The sequence below is a fragment of the Hippoglossus hippoglossus genome, chromosome 22 (assembly GCF_009819705.1).
Source record: "Hippoglossus hippoglossus isolate fHipHip1 chromosome 22, fHipHip1.pri, whole genome shotgun sequence".
NCBI classification, from domain to species: domain Eukaryota; kingdom Metazoa; phylum Chordata; class Actinopteri; order Pleuronectiformes; family Pleuronectidae; genus Hippoglossus; species Hippoglossus hippoglossus.
In genome coordinates, this window is record NC_047172.1 from 24,136,342 (window position 1) to 24,155,569 (window position 19,228).

General features: G+C 40.9%; 2 protein-coding genes across 4 annotated transcripts; one reads left to right on the forward strand and one right to left on the reverse strand.

Moving 5' to 3' along the window:
• Positions 1-419: 419 nt before the first annotated feature.
• On the forward strand, positions 420-11,543 carry dapp1 (dual adaptor of phosphotyrosine and 3-phosphoinositides). Of its 2 annotated transcripts, none has more exons than XM_034575468.1 (9): positions 420-554; positions 1,881-2,003; positions 2,528-2,661; positions 4,442-4,572; positions 5,132-5,179; positions 6,687-6,749; positions 6,918-7,003; positions 9,847-9,934; positions 10,807-11,543. In XM_034575468.1, the coding sequence occupies exons 1-9, from the start codon at positions 505-507 to the stop codon at positions 10,828-10,830; spliced, it is 747 nt and encodes a 248-aa protein (XP_034431359.1). In that variant the 5' UTR covers positions 420-504; the 3' UTR covers positions 10,831-11,543. The 2 variants fall into 2 exon arrangements, with proteins under 2 accessions (XP_034431359.1, XP_034431358.1); XM_034575467.1 differs by lacking the exon at positions 10,807-11,543 and adding an exon at positions 10,014-10,275 and having other exon boundaries at positions 9,847-9,967.
• Positions 11,544-12,681: 1,138 nt separating this feature from the next.
• lamtor3 (late endosomal/lysosomal adaptor, MAPK and MTOR activator 3) lies at positions 12,682-17,515 on the reverse strand. Of its 2 annotated transcripts, none has more exons than XM_034576941.1 (7): positions 17,366-17,509; positions 17,085-17,120; positions 16,655-16,689; positions 16,484-16,542; positions 15,554-15,687; positions 15,105-15,168; positions 12,682-13,068 (listed from the first exon to the last, which is right to left on the reverse strand). In XM_034576941.1, the coding sequence occupies exons 2-7, from the start codon at positions 17,091-17,093 to the stop codon at positions 12,995-12,997; spliced, it is 375 nt and encodes a 124-aa protein (XP_034432832.1). In that variant the 5' UTR covers positions 17,094-17,120; positions 17,366-17,509; the 3' UTR covers positions 12,682-12,994. The 2 variants fall into 2 exon arrangements, with proteins under 2 accessions (XP_034432832.1, XP_034432831.1); XM_034576940.1 differs by lacking the exon at positions 12,682-13,068 and adding an exon at positions 14,482-14,642 and having other exon boundaries at positions 15,048-15,168; positions 17,366-17,515.
• Between the last annotated feature and the right edge of the window lie 1,713 nt (positions 17,516-19,228).

Sequence of the window (19,228 nt, forward strand, 5' to 3'; positions counted from 1 at the left end):
GACAGCCTGCGGAGGCCCAGCACTGTTATTATTAGCCATAGAAGCTACATCGTCCAATTGACTTTATTATATCCCACATTATTGCTTTAAATAATAATGAACTCAAAGTGCCAATTGGCTTGGCAGCATTTTGTAATGTTGGGAAACGGAACTGACGTCACTTGATGAAATACATTTATGAAATACATTCCATGTGCTTACAATAAATGTTTTGATCATTAATCCAGAACATTGAAAACAACACTTTTCCCTGAGCCATGCGCAGCGCAGAGTAAAACACCAGTCTATCTTCAGATTTTGTTTTTCTAGCTGGGTGACTTGTGCTGCAGGAATGATCACACTGGCTGTTTGAGTGATTTGTCATGAGCATGAAAATGCAGAGAGAAAACAACAATATAACAAACAGGGTTTGGTAAAGCGTATTTCCTCTTAGGCGTGTCTTATTTGAGCTGACAGCTTTCACTTCTGCATGGCTGCTGCAGTCGGACGGTCGCTCCTGCAGAGATGAGCTTCTACAGTGATGAAGACACGAGCGACGAACTGGGGACTTTGGGGTAAGGCACTGATGATTTGATTTGAAAGCTCTACGCTGCCTTTCTCCTGATGTTGGAAAAGAACAAGTCACCACCAGCTCCCGTTGACGTATTTAAACATGTTACTTACATGTATGAATAAAGGCCTTTTAGGACTTATATCAAGAGGAAAGCAGAGGACTAACCTCTGTCTTCCAGGGCAATAGACGACCGTATTTATATTCTTGGCAATCTGTTAATTATTTTCTGTCAAAAGCGCAGCGTTTAACAGCTCAGTTCCTCTCTCAGGAAGGATGTTGAACTGGTTTATCGTGTGACCTATTCAATCTGATTAGGGCAGGGAACTAGAGCCAACCTCGTCCCTGAGAGAGAGCGGAGCACCAATGAAGTCTCTTGAAAACTTGTAAACTCTTGAATCTTGAAGCGATGCTTTCAGAGGCAGACCACACCGGCCCAGGTGTGCACTGATGCAGCTGACGTCCCCTCCACCCACAGCTCAGGGGAACGAAGCTCAGGGACATCTAGTGTCCTGGTGAGGGACGAGGGGGTCGTCACAGTAACTGGACCAGTTGTATTGACACAGAGCGGTTTCAGTGATTTGGAAGTCTTTGCTCTGTGACTTAAAATGTGCAGATGCATAGAGCATGGGTTTGCTTTAAAGATATATATATATATTTTGTATCCGTGAGGCCGGGCAGAAAGCCAGGATTCACTGACGTAATACTTTTGTGAGGCATTTTGTTTTTGAATGTTGGGCAAGATAGATTTAAAATGCGTTTAGATGAATATACTAATATACTTCAAGTCTTATCTACATAAACTAGATTCATAAGGTGACACTAGTCTTCGTGTTTGGGCTTTAGACATTTTTCCGTGTGGGGTGTGAAATAATAAAATCTGACCGAAAAAGTATTCAGGTAATAAGATCCTTCTTTGAATTTTGTGTTTGTTTTCTAAGAGATTTGTCTTTACTCACTCTCAGTCACTCTTGATGCAAATATTGAGCTTTCACATCCGTTCACTGGTTTCCTTTGCACCTGTGCAGCACTGTGAGATTTGATCTGAGGTCAATTCGTCTACGTTATTTTAGGCAACGATTTATGTTACTACCAGTGGGGAAACAGGAACACCTATTGCAGCACAGAAAGAGAAGAACAGGGAGGCGGTGTATTGGACTTGGATTTCAGAGACACTGTTTTGGTTTCAAACTACTCGATCATGCTGGTGTATTATTTCATAATGGAGGGAATGAGACATGAAGACAATGATCACTTAAAACTGATCAATATGGCTCCTCAGCTCACCACGGTATTGAGGTATAGTTGTTTCTTCTTTTCTCTGTTGAAGGTGGTACCACCATGACTTGTCCCGCCACGCTGCAGAGGCTCTTCTCTTATCCAATGGCACTGATGGAAGTTATCTCCTGAGAAACAGCAATGAGGGAATAGACTGCTTCTCCCTGTCCGTCAGGTCAGTTTCTGCTACAACACTGTTATTCTAACTGGAAGACTTGCACCATTGTCTTGATTAGTTGAACTGATGAACCTACTTTAAAGTACTAAAATCTGTGGTGACTTATCTGGTTTTATTAATCCAGGGTTGGCTACAGAACCCTAATACTTCAATGTGTATGTTAGAACAAGTACCGAAAACTGTCCAGTACCAGAAGTCAGCAGTCGGTACCTGATCAGATTCATAAATGCGTTTATTCTTTTCTTTGATCAAGCAGTTCAGATCAGCATGTTGACAGTTGGGGGCTGTTCATTATTTAGGAAAAAATCACGTATGGCTGCTTGTTCAGAAATAATAAGAAAACTTAATTACAACCTTTGGCTTGTATCTCTCATCTCTGAAATTCTTAAGATGGATATTTAGTGATGGATCATCTCTGATGTTCCTCCCAGTGGAAATGTCTCCCTATAGCAAGTTTTCTAAGATTTCTGTGCAGACCAAGTCGTTGACCTTGACAGTGCAACATGAAATGTTTTTTTCAGGGCGAAGGATTCTGTCAAACATTTTCACGTGACGCGCAAAGACAGCAGCTACGTGTTCGGCTTCAACGAGTTTGCAAACCTTCAAGACTTTGTCTACCACTTCGCCAACCAGCCTCTGCTGGGCAGTGACTCAGGTACGCAGAACTTCCGATCCTCACTGGCTGCACTTTACTGCATGTTACCAGTGTATGTAATAAAACAGCACGATGCCCTTTTGGCTCCCCTCAGTTGATGCTTATTTTAGATACTATAATGCCAATGCAAAATCTGTGGTTCAGTATTTTCATAGTAAAGGTGTCCTAGAGCTCACTTCTTCCAACACAACTCTGTAACTACAACTCAAGTAGAAATAGGCAGCAGTCTGAAATGTTCTAAAGTAAGGATGTGTCAGGAATCCAAAAAATCCAGATCCAGTAAATCAAGATGGACAACATGACTGCTCCCCAAAAGGGAAGCCAAAGCATCTCAATCACCCCCTGGTGGCTGGCTGCATTATAGGTCATAAACCCCGCCCCCTCTATGTTAGTGAATGGGAAACAGACAAATTAAAAAGTCACCTTATCAAACAATTCTTTTGCTTGTTCTCATCACACTGATCTATGTCCAATTGTTCCAGGTTTCTGATCATTTTGGTTTTAATGAGATATTTGATGCCATACAAACGGGCTAAGATGTCATGATTGACTTGTACGACTGACTTGCGCCCCAAATGATGTCTTCGGCACAAGATGGCAACATTCGTATCAGGGCAGTTTGGCTTCATTTATATAGGGAAGAGAAGATGCATCATCCCTCTTTATAGACAGTGTGTGTGCCTGCCCTCTGCTCTGTCACGCAGCGTGTGGGATCCACTGCTAAAAACTGTGGTTTGATCTTAGACAAGAACCTCACTTTGGATTCTCATGTTAAAAGAATACTATATTTCTTATGTTATTTCTAGAATTGAATCAATCCATTTCTTTAAATGATTTTCAGAGAGTGATTCATGATTGTATTACCTCTTGCCTGGATTATTGAAATGCTGTGTTTGCACACCTTCACCAAACCATGACTGCTCTGCTTCATGGTGTTCTAAATGCAGCCGCAAACTAGATCTCGTAAGCATGATCATATCTCCCCTATAACTTCCCTTTATCAGTGTTTAAGAATAGATTTTTAAATACTGCTGTTGACTTTCATGGACTTAATGACCTGCATGGTTTGGCACCAAGCTACTTGGTTCAGCATCTAGATCAGTACTCATCTGCCCGTAGCTTCTACTGAGGCCCAGTTATCTGTTCCTCTGTTGGGATTGGCCCCGTACCCACCGGGTATTAACATGCGTACAGATGTGAACGCACTCAGATTGGATTTATTCTTATCACAACCACATTTGGAGTTGGTCTGGGCCACATCTGTCCACATTCTTTGAGCAGTGTGATGGCGAATGTGTCCTGGGCCACATATGTAGGACCTCCTACTCACCTGATGACCTCTGACCTGCTGCAGTTTCACTATGAACTGAACCGATTTCCACTCTTATCTGTGCACATATACAAAATATCAACACTGACCACGACATCATGACTGATACTGTTCTTCGATCTTTCTTCAATGCAGCTGCACGAGATTCATTCAGCCCCTCCTGACTTCTCTCTCTCTCTCCCTCATGCCGACACAGACACACACAAACAGTATCATCGGACTGATCTGTAAACTCCGACTGGCTCAAAACAACATAATATGGTCTTAACTAACACAAATGGCATACGTGTTCATTTGCATGTAGAGCAGGGAAGTGGTCACAGGAGAAACATTCAGGAGACGCATTTCAATGCCAGGTGTGAACATATGTACTAAGCTTAAAATGTTTTTTTTAATGAATCGATTATAATAATAGTCCGGCCTGTAACCTCCCCTCTGCTTCTCACCCAGGAACCCTGATTGTGCTGAAGTGTCCGTACCCGTGGCGTGTGGAGGAGCCGTCCATCTACGAGTCTGTGAGAGTCCACACAGCCATACAGACGGGCCGCACAGAAAAAGACCTTGTGGCGAATGCACCATCTGTAAGACGCCCACCCCCACACGCCTATGAAAATAAAGTTTTATGACTGTACCATAGTTTTGTTGTAACCGTGGGCATTTCAGTTCAGTAGTAATTGCGTTTATCAGGTGACTATCAGGGCACCAACCACATCTTTCAGTCTTGACCAGCGAATGGAGTTGAGCTCTGACCAGTGATGTAATGTGTTACTGTAACGCGACTGCTTTCGGCAATAACTAGTATTGTGACTATTTACCTCTTTCCAAATAAGTAATGGAAACATGGAAAATCTTTTGTGAACTGAACATTTGCTGACAACAGTAGAAAAATAATTGCGTCACCCGTCTTTACGGTGTTGTAACCAAACATGTGCCAATCAGCATCAGCCCACACAGTCACTGTCAGTTTGAGTAACATGGGCTTTTTTTTGCTGGAAACACGGATGTTATTTTTTTCCCTCCTTAACATGAAGGGCAGAGGCCAATAAGTGGCTCTTGAATGAAGATGTGTTTGCCCCAAATCCAATTTGTATTAAACCATAAATATCCAGTAGCCACCTGGTAACATGCATGTCTTTTCAGCTGGGCACGAAGGAAGGCTATCTGGTGAAACAGGGAGCATTTGTAAAGGTGAGTGCAGTGGAACAGTGACGTACACCACATTGTAGAGTACACAGCACCGTTTCACAGGGAATCTTTTACTTCCTGTGACTGCAGCCAAAGGATTTCCACAGTGGTATTAAAAATGATGCGAACCCATTGGAATGAACTGATTTTCTGCATTAAATGTTCATAAAATGGGATCTGATCTTCACTCAATGCTCTGGTTGGTGAGGAATGTTTGACCATCCTCACACATTACATGAGACATCTTACAGCTGTACACCATTAGGAGAATATAGACAGCCTCATTCCACAGATACTCCATTCTCTCTCTTTGCAGTGACCAAGGTCAGGTTATAGACAAAGGGCTAACCAACAGTACATTGTAGTGTCTATGCTCAGGGACTTTCATATCTAACTCAGATGCCCCAGACAGAGAGGCACCATCTCTAACTCTTTTGTGTATTTCACCAGTGGCAAGACGTAAGGACACAATGTGATTTAGTTATGCATACCTTAGGCTTAACTATCCAATAGGATGCAAACACCCACATGTAAGAGATTGACAGCAGTTCTAGCCATTCATGGATGTGCTGTTAGAATGGGTGACGCAAGTAGAGGGAGATATATGGAGATGCTGTGGAAGGCATCTTCAGACTTGGGGGTGACAACTGCTCATGTTACTCTGTCAGCGTTTGTATATTGTTCCACCTTCTGGTCTCCTTGATGCATCAAGTCTACATTACAATCTTCTGCATAAGACATCAGCTGCTGCCTGAGTTCTCCTTTCACCAGTTTACAGGAAACTTCCATAACACTGGTCAGGTATCAGTGTACATCCTGAGGGATTCTATCACAATGAACAGCCTAACTGTAGGTGTGAAAACACCCAGGGAAGGACCTACTAGAGATTCAATCACTCAGACCACATTCAAAGGTGGTCTGGGACACATGTGGCCACAAATGAATACGTTGTGCTGCATATTCTTCTCAAACAATTCAACCTACGTTTCAACATTTTTCCTGTACCCTTATGGTTTGTCCACACATGTCAAACACACTGTGGGTTTTAACTACAGTGCTCCATGCAGCCATGAACCAGGACACACACACACACACGCACGCACCTTCTTGCATCTTCTTTCATTGGCTGGACTCCAGCTTTGCTAACTCCTGACTTGAGTTAGCTTTTTTCGGTGTCATTAGAACAATCTGATGTTATATGAAATAGAAAGCGCTAGAGAAAGCGTTTTAGAAAAGCGCTATATAAATACAAAACCATTTACCATTTACCATATGAACAATATCAGGATTTGTGTATTATTAGTTCAAATAGAATGTGTTGGTTTAGGATCGTCTCGTAGATGAATATCTGATGGCATTTTAAGACACATTTGTAAATAAATACAACTGTTTAAAAGGGTTCACTTACTTTTTCTTGCTGCTGTAACTGAACTGATCCACAGTGTTTGAACACAGTGCAGTGAGTGGAGTGACATTTAACATACTCGGACATATCAATCTTTTTTTGCAGAACTGGAAGCAGAGATGGTTCACACTCAACAGATATGAACTCAAGTACTTCAAAGACAAAATGGTGAGTCTGTTCAGCTTCGAAACAGGGTCTGCTTAATTTGCCTTTTTTGGATTTGTGAGTACAGGATGTGGCTGGAAGATATTGTGTTAAGTGTCACCTGTTTCTATCGTCACACCAGACAGTTTGGGATTGTGTGTACGTTAAAGCTGTTGTGTGTCTGTGTTGCAGGGTGAGGAGCCCATTCGAACCCTGGATCTGAGAGCCTGCTCTGCAGTCCAGTTTGACTATACTCAGGACAGAGTCAACTGCTTCTGGTAAGTGATGGTCAGTCATCGATCAGCACTGAGACGACGTACTATCAGGGGGTTGGAAATCTAACCTCAGGAGTGTTTCATCATTCAACTGGAGCCATTTCTAATTAAGTAACAAGAGTAGAGGCAAAGGAGAGGCTTAGGCCAACACACCATGTAATAGATTTATCAGAATATAGAATTGAAGGACAATTCTAGTGATTCAACTTGTGTTAAACCCTATGTTTGCTATCATGGCTAAGTTTTGTTCATTTTCAAATCACAAACCATGCCTGTCAAAACACCAAAGTTTTGGTTTTGTGTGGAGTAGCACTTTTTTGGGAATAGACATCATATGAATATGATCATTTGAACGAAGATAATAAAGGTATTAGAGGTTGATTTACAGTACATCAGGCTTCTCTAAGAGACGGCGCCACAGCAATGTGGAATAATGCAGATAACAGAGCCCTGCACTGAAGAATCCATGTTTGCTAACCTGCACCCACCCAAACCCGTTACAGGCAATTTTCTCCAGCTCAAATCTGAACGCGCCAGGACTCATTAACATATGACCCTAGACTAGACCTATCACCTGAGATTAAACACACATGCTCCACACACAGTCACTCACCTTAAATGCGTTACGCCTCCTGTCCTTTTTATAGTTGTGTTGTGTTCTTGGAAAATATCTGTGAATTGTTGCTGCACCTGTACTTCTGCAGCCGTCAATGATTGGGCCTCGTTCACAAACAGTGCGTACGCACAGATCCGTGCTTAAACCGTGGCCTACGTTTGACGCACAAATGTGGGATTCATCAATATTTTCTTACCTAAATTTGTTCACAGAGTACAAACAAATTCAGAACTTCCTCAGACCATGCATACGCACAAATTAATGCCCGGCTGTCCTAGAAAATGTAAACACACACCCTTTTAACCAAATGCATAATATGTTAAAACTCTAAAAAAAAAGGTCTTTAATAGACAACAATAATTTAATTTACTAATGCATTGACCAAATGTATGAAATTACCATGAAATTCACACCTTTTTATCCTCATCTCAATTCATTTCAATCTCCAACTATACCAGTTGAGAGTTTACTTAGTTACAATAAAGTATATAAGAATATTCATTTTAAAATGTAACAATTGGCCTATAATTGACTGTATTCACATGTAGTGTCTCCCCTAAATGAATGCCCTGAATGCCATACCCTATTACATTAGTAGCACATGCGTGTACATAAGAAAGACACAAGTTGACTATACTGTTTTTTGTCATTTGGCTAATTAGCTGGAGGCACTGGTAGCTTGGTAGTCCTTTGTTCATCACCGCTCAGCTCCACACAAGAAAAACCAGCACAACTGGGACAGGAGGTGGGAGGTGATGATTCACAAACATACGCAAGGTGGTGAGAACAAAATCGGTTGTCATGAATCCGGAGGCGATTTTGCACATGCACTTTTTTTTACGGAGAGTAAGGACACTTCTGCGCACATGTTAGTGAATGTGGCCCAATGTGTTTCCTCCTTGACACTTTTTAAAAGCAGCAAAACCACTGACAATGAAATCCCAACTGGCTCTTTTTCTCTTATGTGACGATTATGATGTTCTAGGTTGTTCAGTGTTGGCAGTGACAATTGATGGAGCTGAAGTGAAGCTGTCAAATGTGGTGGCTTTCACGAAACAGATACATTCTTGCAACTGATAGGCTTCATACAAGCGGATTTAGAAGATGAATATACAGAAACTTTGGACACTTTATAATGCATAATTGAATCATTAAACCTCAGCATTATATCTATTTAACTTACATGAATGACATTAAACATATATGATATGATAGAGTGATAACCCAACGTGTATGGGATATGGAATGTGAAGATGACACTAACAATATTTAAATATACATATTTATACAGATTTGACATTAGCCTCCAGTCTGGGGCCACACTGAATGTTACTTTCTGAGCTGGACTTCCCCGTGGCAGAAAAATCGTTGGGGTTGTTTGAAAAAGGGGAAGTCTGAGCTGGTGAAAAACAGAAGGAAACAGGGAAGGAGAAGTGCACACGAGCTGGAGAGAGGCAGAGATTACAACCACTTGACAGCCTTACTGATTTTACTTTTGATTCAGTTTCCTCTCCTTCTCACTTTATGCAGCAGGAATGTGATCATTTCCCAGATAAACTGCTGCATCTTCTCTCTTCTTCTCTACTGCTGTCAGTCTCAGGACTGTGTTGTGTTGAACCAGCACACAGCCGGAAGAGCCCTCACTTCAGGGGCCGCGTCCTTCAGAGGACCCGGTCTACGCAGCCTACGCCATCCTTTGCATCCTTCATTGGCTACATAGGCCGCATCAGCCAAACTGAAATGAGACTGTCTGGTCTTCTCAGTGCATCACCAGCTTGTTCCGCCCCTTACAGTTGTCGCCTAGCAACAGATCTATGGACGAAAAAGTTTTTCAGTTTTCAACTTTGAAATAAGATTTTTTTTTCAACACAATTAGTTGTTTGGTTGAGTAGTTACATTTAAAAATGAATTATTCTGATGTTTTCAACTTGATTTTTGCCGCCATAGCTAATCTGAAAAACAGGTCGTTACAGAAGCGCAATGAATCATGGGATATGTTGGACCAGAAAGGATCCACCTGGTGGAGCCTCCTTTGCTCGGGGGTTGAAGAACACATTTGTCGGCCACATTTGGGCCCCCGAATTGAGACACAGCTCTCCTCATACTCAAAAGGCCAATGATGGAGTTGAAGTTTCATCTGTGTCAACACTTTAAATTGCAAATACACAACTTGTGTGCGTACAATTGTAATGTAGAAGTCTCCCTTCCTTCCTCTTCTGTGTGTCGACAGCCTGGTGTTTCCCGAGAGGACATTTTATCTTTGTTCAAAGTCGGCTGTGGAGGGCGACGAGTGGATCAAGATTCTGAGGTGGAAACTGGTGAGGTTGCTCAGACTGGATGTTTTTACACCGTCCAGGCTTTTCACCAGTAAATCAAACTATTGATTAAATGCCATTCTTAACTGCTCATTTTCATGGGGGTTGTTGAAAATCATTCTGGGAAACAAGAAAACCACCAATTGAGTTTCAGTTGAAGAAGACAAGGCGGGTTGAGGGAAAGCAGCGTGTTGCAACATCTCATGACTCAGTAATACAATGTAATGGATCCATGTGTTGGAGGCAGAAGTTTTAGTTTAAGCAATACTAACAAATTGAATGTGAGTAATAAGTCAATACTCACCCACTTCCTTATTACTGAAAACCACTTAAACCACTGATTCACTGCTGGTTTAAAAGCTGCTGGTTTACAGAGCAGTTTGAATCTGAAAGAGCCCCTCCATGGAAATTAAGAAAATCAAGGCATTTTTAGAAATATGACAAGCATGAGCTAAATAAGTAGATCTTTTAACTTTGCAATGACAGTCTCAGAAACACTGATTCAGGTGGACAGGGGTTCACACCCCACAGAGGAATCAATCCCATTCATTTAAGTACAGCTTTTGATGATGAAGTTAATTGAAAGCTCAGGTATCTAATATACGGATGTGTGGGCAACCCTGTACAATTCACTCTTCTTCTTTTTCTTCTTCTTAAATATTTGATTGAGTTAAGGGGAATCTCAGAGGTCGGCCTACATTTATTCAACCCAATAAAGAGGATGACTTGAACTCAGTGGAATCGATGGTTGCAGCAATTTGATTTACTTGGCATTGGCCTAAAATTGGAAAAAGAAATACTTGATTGAAAGGATGAGTTTTGTTGCATTCTGACTTTTGCAGCCGGCAGTGACCCTTTCTCTTTCCTGTCTGCAGTCCCAGTTAAGAAAAGGTCGATGACTGCCGTCCGTGGGAGCGCAGACGATGGAGAGAAGCCTCACCTTGATGAAGGATGAGCTAGATGAACAATAAAGAACACTGTTCAAGAGTGAGGGGGAAACTATAGCCTGTAAAACGCTGAGACATGTTTCCCTGAGTGTACTGACTGGAGGCCAACAGCTTGGACATGACTGCATTTTGCTTCAAGATATAAAGAGGCTTCATTTTTGATGAGTCTCCTGTTTATGGTCTCACTTGGCTGCTTCATCCCTCCAGAGGTTGTTTGTGACTAATGCTGTATGTTTAACATGGCACAGTATGTAGCATTATTGTGTAGCATTATTCTTTACCAATAAAACTAACAACACATATACTGTATCATAGAATCATCGTTTATTTAAAAAGTGACATGAGATTCAATTAATTTACATAAATAAAACCAAATAAAGGAAATATTTAGTATGTTTAGATTCTGCCTTTTGAGAGGGGGAATCTATTGATAGTTTTATCAAAATGATAAAGCACCAGAATGAGGGGAGACTGACTCGAACTGTGGCTGATTGGCTACAGTCAGCGAGAGTTTTTCACTCCCTGTGATAATCAAAGAGGGCCGACAGGGTTCTTCACTGTGTAGGTTTCCCCCACTAACTTTCCATTTCCAAGTGACGAACTTGTTTCGTTTTTTGCTTCTCATTTATGTGTCCTGTTTGAATAAAGTTTTTACCTGTGAAATGGCTGGCTGCCTGCCCCTCCTTGCTTCTCATTCACACTACCAACCGTCCTAAAATGCAACACCCAGTCAACCAGTTGTGTGTTTACCTGTGTCCATACATGATGATATTGGTGACATCTGGTGGTGAAGTTGCATGTTGCAGGTCAATACCCCTCACCTCACCCTCCCCTTCCCAAACATGAAAGAGAACCTGTGGTAGCCGTCAGTTGTCAACTGACTCAAAAGGTGTTTAGTTTGTCCAGTTTGGGCTACAACAAGAAACATGGTGGCCTCCGTAGAGAGGACACGCTCCTAATGCAAATATAAAGTATTTAATATAAAAGGGCCCATTCTAGGGTAAAGAAAACAAAATTTACAATTTAGATTTAACACACTAGTGAAAACATCACTAGGATTATTTTATATTCAATTTCTGCCTCTACATCCCTTTCACCTAAATCGTACACACTGTCCCTTTAAGACTGATGAATATGGTCATAGAAAGTTATTTGGAAATGAAGGATTACAATGAAAAGACTCATGTCGCAGTCACTCCTCTAAAACTGCATTTAACACACATGTAACTACATGCTACACAAACATTATCAGAGAGTGATGCATCATGTTCATATATTACAGGATGAGGACCTCATGAAATACGTGTGGCTGCATGAAAGGCATCAGATGGATAATGAACTGCATTAGTCACTGAATTAAACTATGGAGGAATTATCCTTCACTTAAAAGAAGCGGATTCATTCAAAAGTCCTGCTCTAAAAGCTCCAAATCATTTTACTTCCCATCTGAACAATGCCAAAGACTTGAGGTGCCAGCACAAAGCCATCAAACTAATAACAATGCCATCCAAAATAATTAAAGATACAGGAATCTTCTAATGTTTCAAACCCAAACGAGACACGACATGTTTGCTTCAACGCTCTCAAATTGAGATTATTTTGGGATTTGAAGAAGGATATCTTATCAATGCACATTTTTTCTCGTGAAAACTTTTCTCAGAATTCTGACATAATCTCACTAATTCAGAAAATCAGAGCAGCTATTTTTTCTCAAGTGAATGCAGTATGGTTCCCTAAAGACTACAATATGAGGAATATGTATTCTGACGTTAAAACCTTGATGAAAAAGGTCAGGGAAACCAGTTTAGGTGCTAAAAATGAAACATTTATTCAGAATTGATTTGACATACAAACTCTTAGCCGTGAAAATGCAAATGAGGAGCAGCTAAACTCTACAGAAAACAGCAGGAAGCCAAGTCAAGAGACACAGTGTGTACAGGAAAGTTCACTCATGGTGCAGTCAGGTCTGAAGATGTTCATCCTGAACTGTGAAAAAAACCCTCCAAACAAGATTTTCCCACAGGACGTGAATGCACCAGCAGAGATGGGGAGATCCAGGGAGCAGGATGCGATCCAGGCAGGTGATCTTGCTCAGGGTTGTCCTCCCTGTCGGAGCTTATGTGACTTCCACCACCTGCCTCAGTTCCTCTATTAGTGGAGCCAGCTCCTTCTCCAGACTCATGATGATGCCTGAGGACACACACCGTGGACTGCTGTTAGTTTACCAGTCAACTGGGCCCTCGCCAAACATCAGAAATACAAGGAGGAAAGAACCGTTAAGTCTGTGACGACCCACAGACCTTGTTCTCTGGTGAACGCGTCAGCTCTACACACAAGTCATCTGACTGTAGAATACTGTTATATTATTCTGAATATAAAATATTGTACTGTATTTAAAATATATGTTATTTAAATTTTAGCTGGATCGTTAATTGAGGTATTTCCTTCTTATTTGAGGCATCTGCAGTGACTTTTATATTTTCTCCAGACAGATGCGCTCCTTTTTGTCTTTAGTCCTAATAAATGGTTGGTATTTATATAGAGCTTTTCTAGTCTTGATGACCACTCAAAGCACTTTACAGTACAATTTGCCAATCACCCATTTCAACACACATTCATACAGTGCATCTATTAGCAGCACTTTTTTTTTCTATTACAGACACTGTTGGTAAAGGCATCAGGGGGAATTTGGGGTTCAGCATCTTGCCCAAGGAGACTTCGGCATCCAAATGGGGAAGACAGGGATCGAACTGCCGACCTTCTGGTTGGAGGACCACCGCTCTACCCCTCAGCCGCATGCCACAAGCTAATGTTGAGTTGCTATAGCAGGACAAGTAGACCATAGTGGACTGCTGTGTAGAGATTGTGGGTATGTACTATAGTTTGTTCACCTTTATGGGAGGTCATTTGTCTTATAGAAGTCAGACACTGGCTTTCACATAATGACCCTATGCATGATTTACTGTTAGAGTTGTGTTAGAAACTATAGCCCCTTCACCACCTCCACAATGTACATGACGTACTGTGGTTATTTATAGTCCCATGAATAACTGACAGGAAAAGAATCACATGCTCTGAATGAAATCTCCACAAGAGTGACTTGGTACTTGCGGTGAAATTATCTGTCAACTAAGAAAATCACAAGATACGATATTCTCTACATTTTGAAGTTCTCACCCTTACAATGTAAAGTGCCTTGGGATAATGTATGTTGTGATTTGGCACTATATGAATTAAATTGAATTGAGACAGAATTTCAGTAAATCCACAGACACAGCATCCAGTCTGAATGTTGACTGATCTCTACAGTTGGGGTCATGTGTTGGTGGTGGATGAAGACATTGCACTCAGATTCACACTGTGACCACAGAGATGTGATGTGACTGTGCTGTTGAGTGGGTCTGAAGCTTCTAGCTCATATTTTGTCACCTCTCTGTTAAACTCATTAACTCAGTCCTGACAAATATTTCCTCGGGCTGAGAGGGCACACGACTGCTCACTGGGGGGCTGTGCTACAGCTGCAGAGGTAGAAACAATATTATTGCTACTTCATTTGTCAGAGAGGATCAGCCAAATACATTGCAGATTTTTCTGAGTGAATAATGCACTGAAAGTGAATCAGTTGTAGCACTGCTCACAAAATACACTGTATTCAGTTCTTCCTTTAACATGATGGATGGTAGACAGATATTTCAGCAAAGGGACTTTTGCCCCTTCTGTTTTCAGTACCCTCCAAAAGTGAAGCCAAAACATTTGATTGCCCCCTGGTGGCTGGCTGCAGCATAGGTCAGACAACCCTGCTGAGACAAACTGAGATTGACGTCAGGCAGTTGTATTAGTGTGACCTCGATAATGCTCCACTCCATGATCACTACTGTGCAGGATCTGTCTCCAAAAGGATCGGTCTCCAAAAGGATCTGTCTCCAAAAGGATCTGTCTCCAAAAGGATCTGTCTCCAAAAGGATCGGTCTCCAAAAGCACCTGTATCTGAGATACTTTGATTACATTTTTATATAGTGGGAGGAAGAAAAGACGCATTGTCCATCTATAGTTAAAGTCCCTCCCACAAATGTTGCATTTGACAGTTGTTTCATTAATAATAAAAGAGTTAATAATAATATTTTACTGGCAAAATATCTGATCCAGAATTGAGCCAACCCTATTTATTCCTCCTGGTGTCTGTGCAGTGGGCCGAAGGGAACAGGGACTTATGAAAGGGATTGTACCTGTGTTGGCGCTGCTGCTGGCAATGAAACTGATGACCAGTGGTAATCGATTGAACTGCACAATCTGTAAAACAGAGACACAGCAAACATGTCAGGTTCAAAACTTTTTAACATTAAAGGCAAAGTTTGTCCAAAAGCCATCTGACAGCATCTAACACTGTTGGTGTGGTGTGGTGTGTCAGCATCTTTGACTGAAGGTTTTCACAGGACATGTGTTGCACTGAGGAGTTTAGTCAATTCACAGGACATCAGAACTAATTCTGAGTGAAAGTCCTCATAAACATGCTGAGTATTTTTTCAGCTCTAAACAAATGTGTTATCAGTCATAATAACACATTTTGTCGGTTTGTGACATGGTTAAACCTGACCTGAAAGTTTCAATAATCTACCAGACTAATCTATCACAGTGTATTAAGCTTGGAACCCTGAGTGCACAGTGGCTGTCTGACCTGGTAGGTGTTGTAGTAGCAGATGATGCTCTTGTTCTTGGAGAGACCAAGCTTGCTTCCCTGATCTGTGGCCAGAGCAAATGTGGACAAGAAGCCCGGCCTCAGAGCGTGGACTGGAGCGTTGTCATTGGCAACTGCAGTGACACAACAACGGTGTTAACAACAACTCTCTGCGCCACACAACATAAGTCATGTAACTGTAAATGTATCATATAAGTTATATTATTTTTCTTTCCAGTAATGTTAACTACATACCCATGTTCTGAATTTATATTCAGTCAATATATCCAACTTTATATCGACAGTACAGCAAGATAGCAAATAAGTATTCAATTCAATTTTATTTGTATAGCGCCAAATCATAATATGCATTATTTCAAGGTACTGTACATATTACAGTCTAGACCTTACAGAATTAACCCAACAGTTCCTACAATGAGCAGCAAAACTCCCTCATTAACTGGAGCGTCAGAGCTCAATGTGGTGGAACATTTTACTTTTTAAAACATGAGCTACAATCAGCCAGAGTCTGCACTGAATCCAGGCTCAGATTAAAAGCCTTACAATGACATTTGGTTAATATGCTAATGGATAAATGGGATATTTTAAAAGTTAAAATATTCAATGAGTCTCCACCAAACACTTTTTCTTTTTAGCTGTGTAGGTTAAAGAATTGATGACAAACATTCTATATTCTAACAAATACACAATGAAACTAATGAGAACATGATTAGAAGATGAAGTGGGAAACCAGGTATCACATGACCACTGCAGTAAGCAAAAAGACAAGAGAAGAAGCCAAGCAATATGAGTGAGTGAATGTCTTGACAGGGATTAAAAACATTTTCAAACCAGTTGTGTTAATGTGACAGAGGAAACACAGAAAAAGGCAAGAAGGGGATTTTCTAGGATTCTGAAATGATTTGTTACCTTTGATGACGGGGACACCGTCCCTGTCTGTCACCACAATAGCATGAAGACCTTCCACGCTGAAGGAGGGACAGCAGATTTCAACGATCAGACACTAAACATTCAGACACTAACGGGGGGGGGGGGGGACGGGACATGGCTTTATCATTGTGTGCATTAAGTTACACTCACCTCTGCAGCTGTTTGTACAGGTATCTCTTCAAATCCTGCACAGAAAATAACACATTGGAGAACAAATGACAAAGAAGGCAAGATCCTGTAGGAGGGTCACTGACAGACACAGTGAGGAGATGGGCTACAGTGAGGGGAGGTGTGGAGATACAAGGTGATGACCAAACATCAGTCTTTATCTCGTTGGAGAATCTGCCAGGTTGAAGCTGTGGTTTGTCTGACCAGCTCCTCATGACAGAGCGAGACGAGTACAGGGTCTGACATGAGATTCAACAAGCTGACACGACCTCCGTCATTCCACCCTGCAGATACATGTTGTATCAGCGACATATGCCACGTGCAGTCGCAGCATGTGATGTTCGGTTCTGTCAGTGAGAGCAGGGCGAGGGACGAGCTACCAGGAGGAGGGAGAAGGACGGAACATACTCACATCAGCCATGGTGGCCACGGGTTGTAGTGTCAGCAGCTGTGAGGGAGAAAACGGGCTCCATTAAACATGTCAGTCAGTCGAGCAGCTCAGTAACTCAGACTGTGCGATAATACAACTGTGGGTTGTGGGAAACCAGTTCAAGCATAACGTGTAAACCGATTAGCAACTAGCGAGGTTTAGCTACTTCCTGTTTGAATTCAACAACCCGCCGCTGGAGTTAACCTCTGCGTGCTGGTGTACGAACTAAGACACCACTCACAGACGCAGGGAGCCTCACTTACCTTCTCTGGACGCGTTTTAAATGGACTTCACCACCAGCAGACACATACTCGACCAAACTCAAGCTCCAGACGGAGTCACATGACGGACTTGTTTTGTTTCCGGCCACACAGGAAGTGATGAGGAGCGTCAGCACTGACGCAAACACAGCGTACGGAAATCCTACAGTATATCTCTATCTCTATATTCACATCCATATCTACATCTATATCTATACATCTACATCTATATTTACATATATATATATATATATATATATATATCTACATCTACATATTTATCTTTATCTACATACAGTATATCTATATCTATATCTTCATCTATATCTATCTCTTTATCTACATATATATATCTATATCTATATCTTCATCTATATCTATCTCTTTATCTAAATATAGATCTACATCTATATTTATATTTATATATCTATTTCTATATCTACAGTATATCTATATTTATATCTATCTCTATCTCTATATCTACATCTATGTCTATATATCTACATCTATCTTTACATCTCTATCTATATCTATCTCTTTATCTACAACATATATATCTATATCTATATATCTACATCTCTCTCTGTCTCTCTCTTTATATATACTGTATATATATATATATATATATATATATATATATATATATATATATATAAACACACACGCACACACACACCTTATATCATCTTATTTTATCTTGTCCTTTCTTGTCTTATGACAAAATATAGGCGTATCATTTTCTCAGCCTCAGTACATTGAAGACAAATAAATAGTATTAGTTGTGGCAGGAGGCCAAGTAATTCTAGAGATGTGTTACTAATATATTTGTCTTCCAGCGCCTGCTGAGGGATCCAAAGCCCTTTACATATCGTGTTCAGGTCCTATGTGGGCCGGCCCTTTAACCAGTTTGAACAAAGATTGTGAGTGCGTTGAAAAAATTGTTTTAATATCACATCCAATAGAATAAAGGGCTTGTTTTGGTTCTCTGTTGGGGACTTTGACAATGGATTACAAAATGTATACAAATTTATACATTTGTGCATTTGTCTTCTTAGTTGTAAATCCATCAAAATATTGAATCTTGAACAATTTATGGAGGAAAATGTTATATTCCAGATCACTTAGTTAGAACCTTTGAGTCGCTTGAAATTTTTTTACCAGAATTGAAAGTTCAGGTACTTTAAGTTGAGAATCATTTAGAATCTGATTGGCTCAGACCTACAGAATTTTAGGAGGAACAAGTGAAGAAAGAGTAATGACTAAAAGTACATTTGTCTGGTGGTGTATTAACTGCTGTGCTGTCCAGTTTAAATTCTAATCTCACCCTTACCCACTAACTTGTAGAGACAGAGAATGGGAAGAGAAAAATAGAAATACATTTTAATACAATGCCAAGTGAACAGCAGTAAACATCAGCTAATGTTAACTGTGTTCATACCAGTTAGACCATAACGTGTACATTATTTTGTCAATACCTGTTGTCTTAGATGAACAGAGAAACATCAATAGACAGCTATCTTGCAGAGGCACAGGGCAGTTGTCATATCCCTGAGACCAAGTCCAAATATAACCACCTATTAATAGAATCCTCACCGACTGCACATGTTCTCTGCCCTGACACCACACAACTCTGTGAAGTGGCTTGAAGGAAGCCGTCTACACTGTCTGGCAGGTGAGTGTATGGAAGTTGTGTGTGGCCTGTAGGCCTCTACTAATATTTAGGAATACTCTGATACTTTTGGTTTTCCATTAGCCAGAGAGAAGACTTTATCAAATCTGTACCAATTGTTTTCCATTATCTACCCAGACTATCCTTTGAGAGTTGCAGGGGGCCTGGAGTCAGTCTATCACTGATATATAGACCCT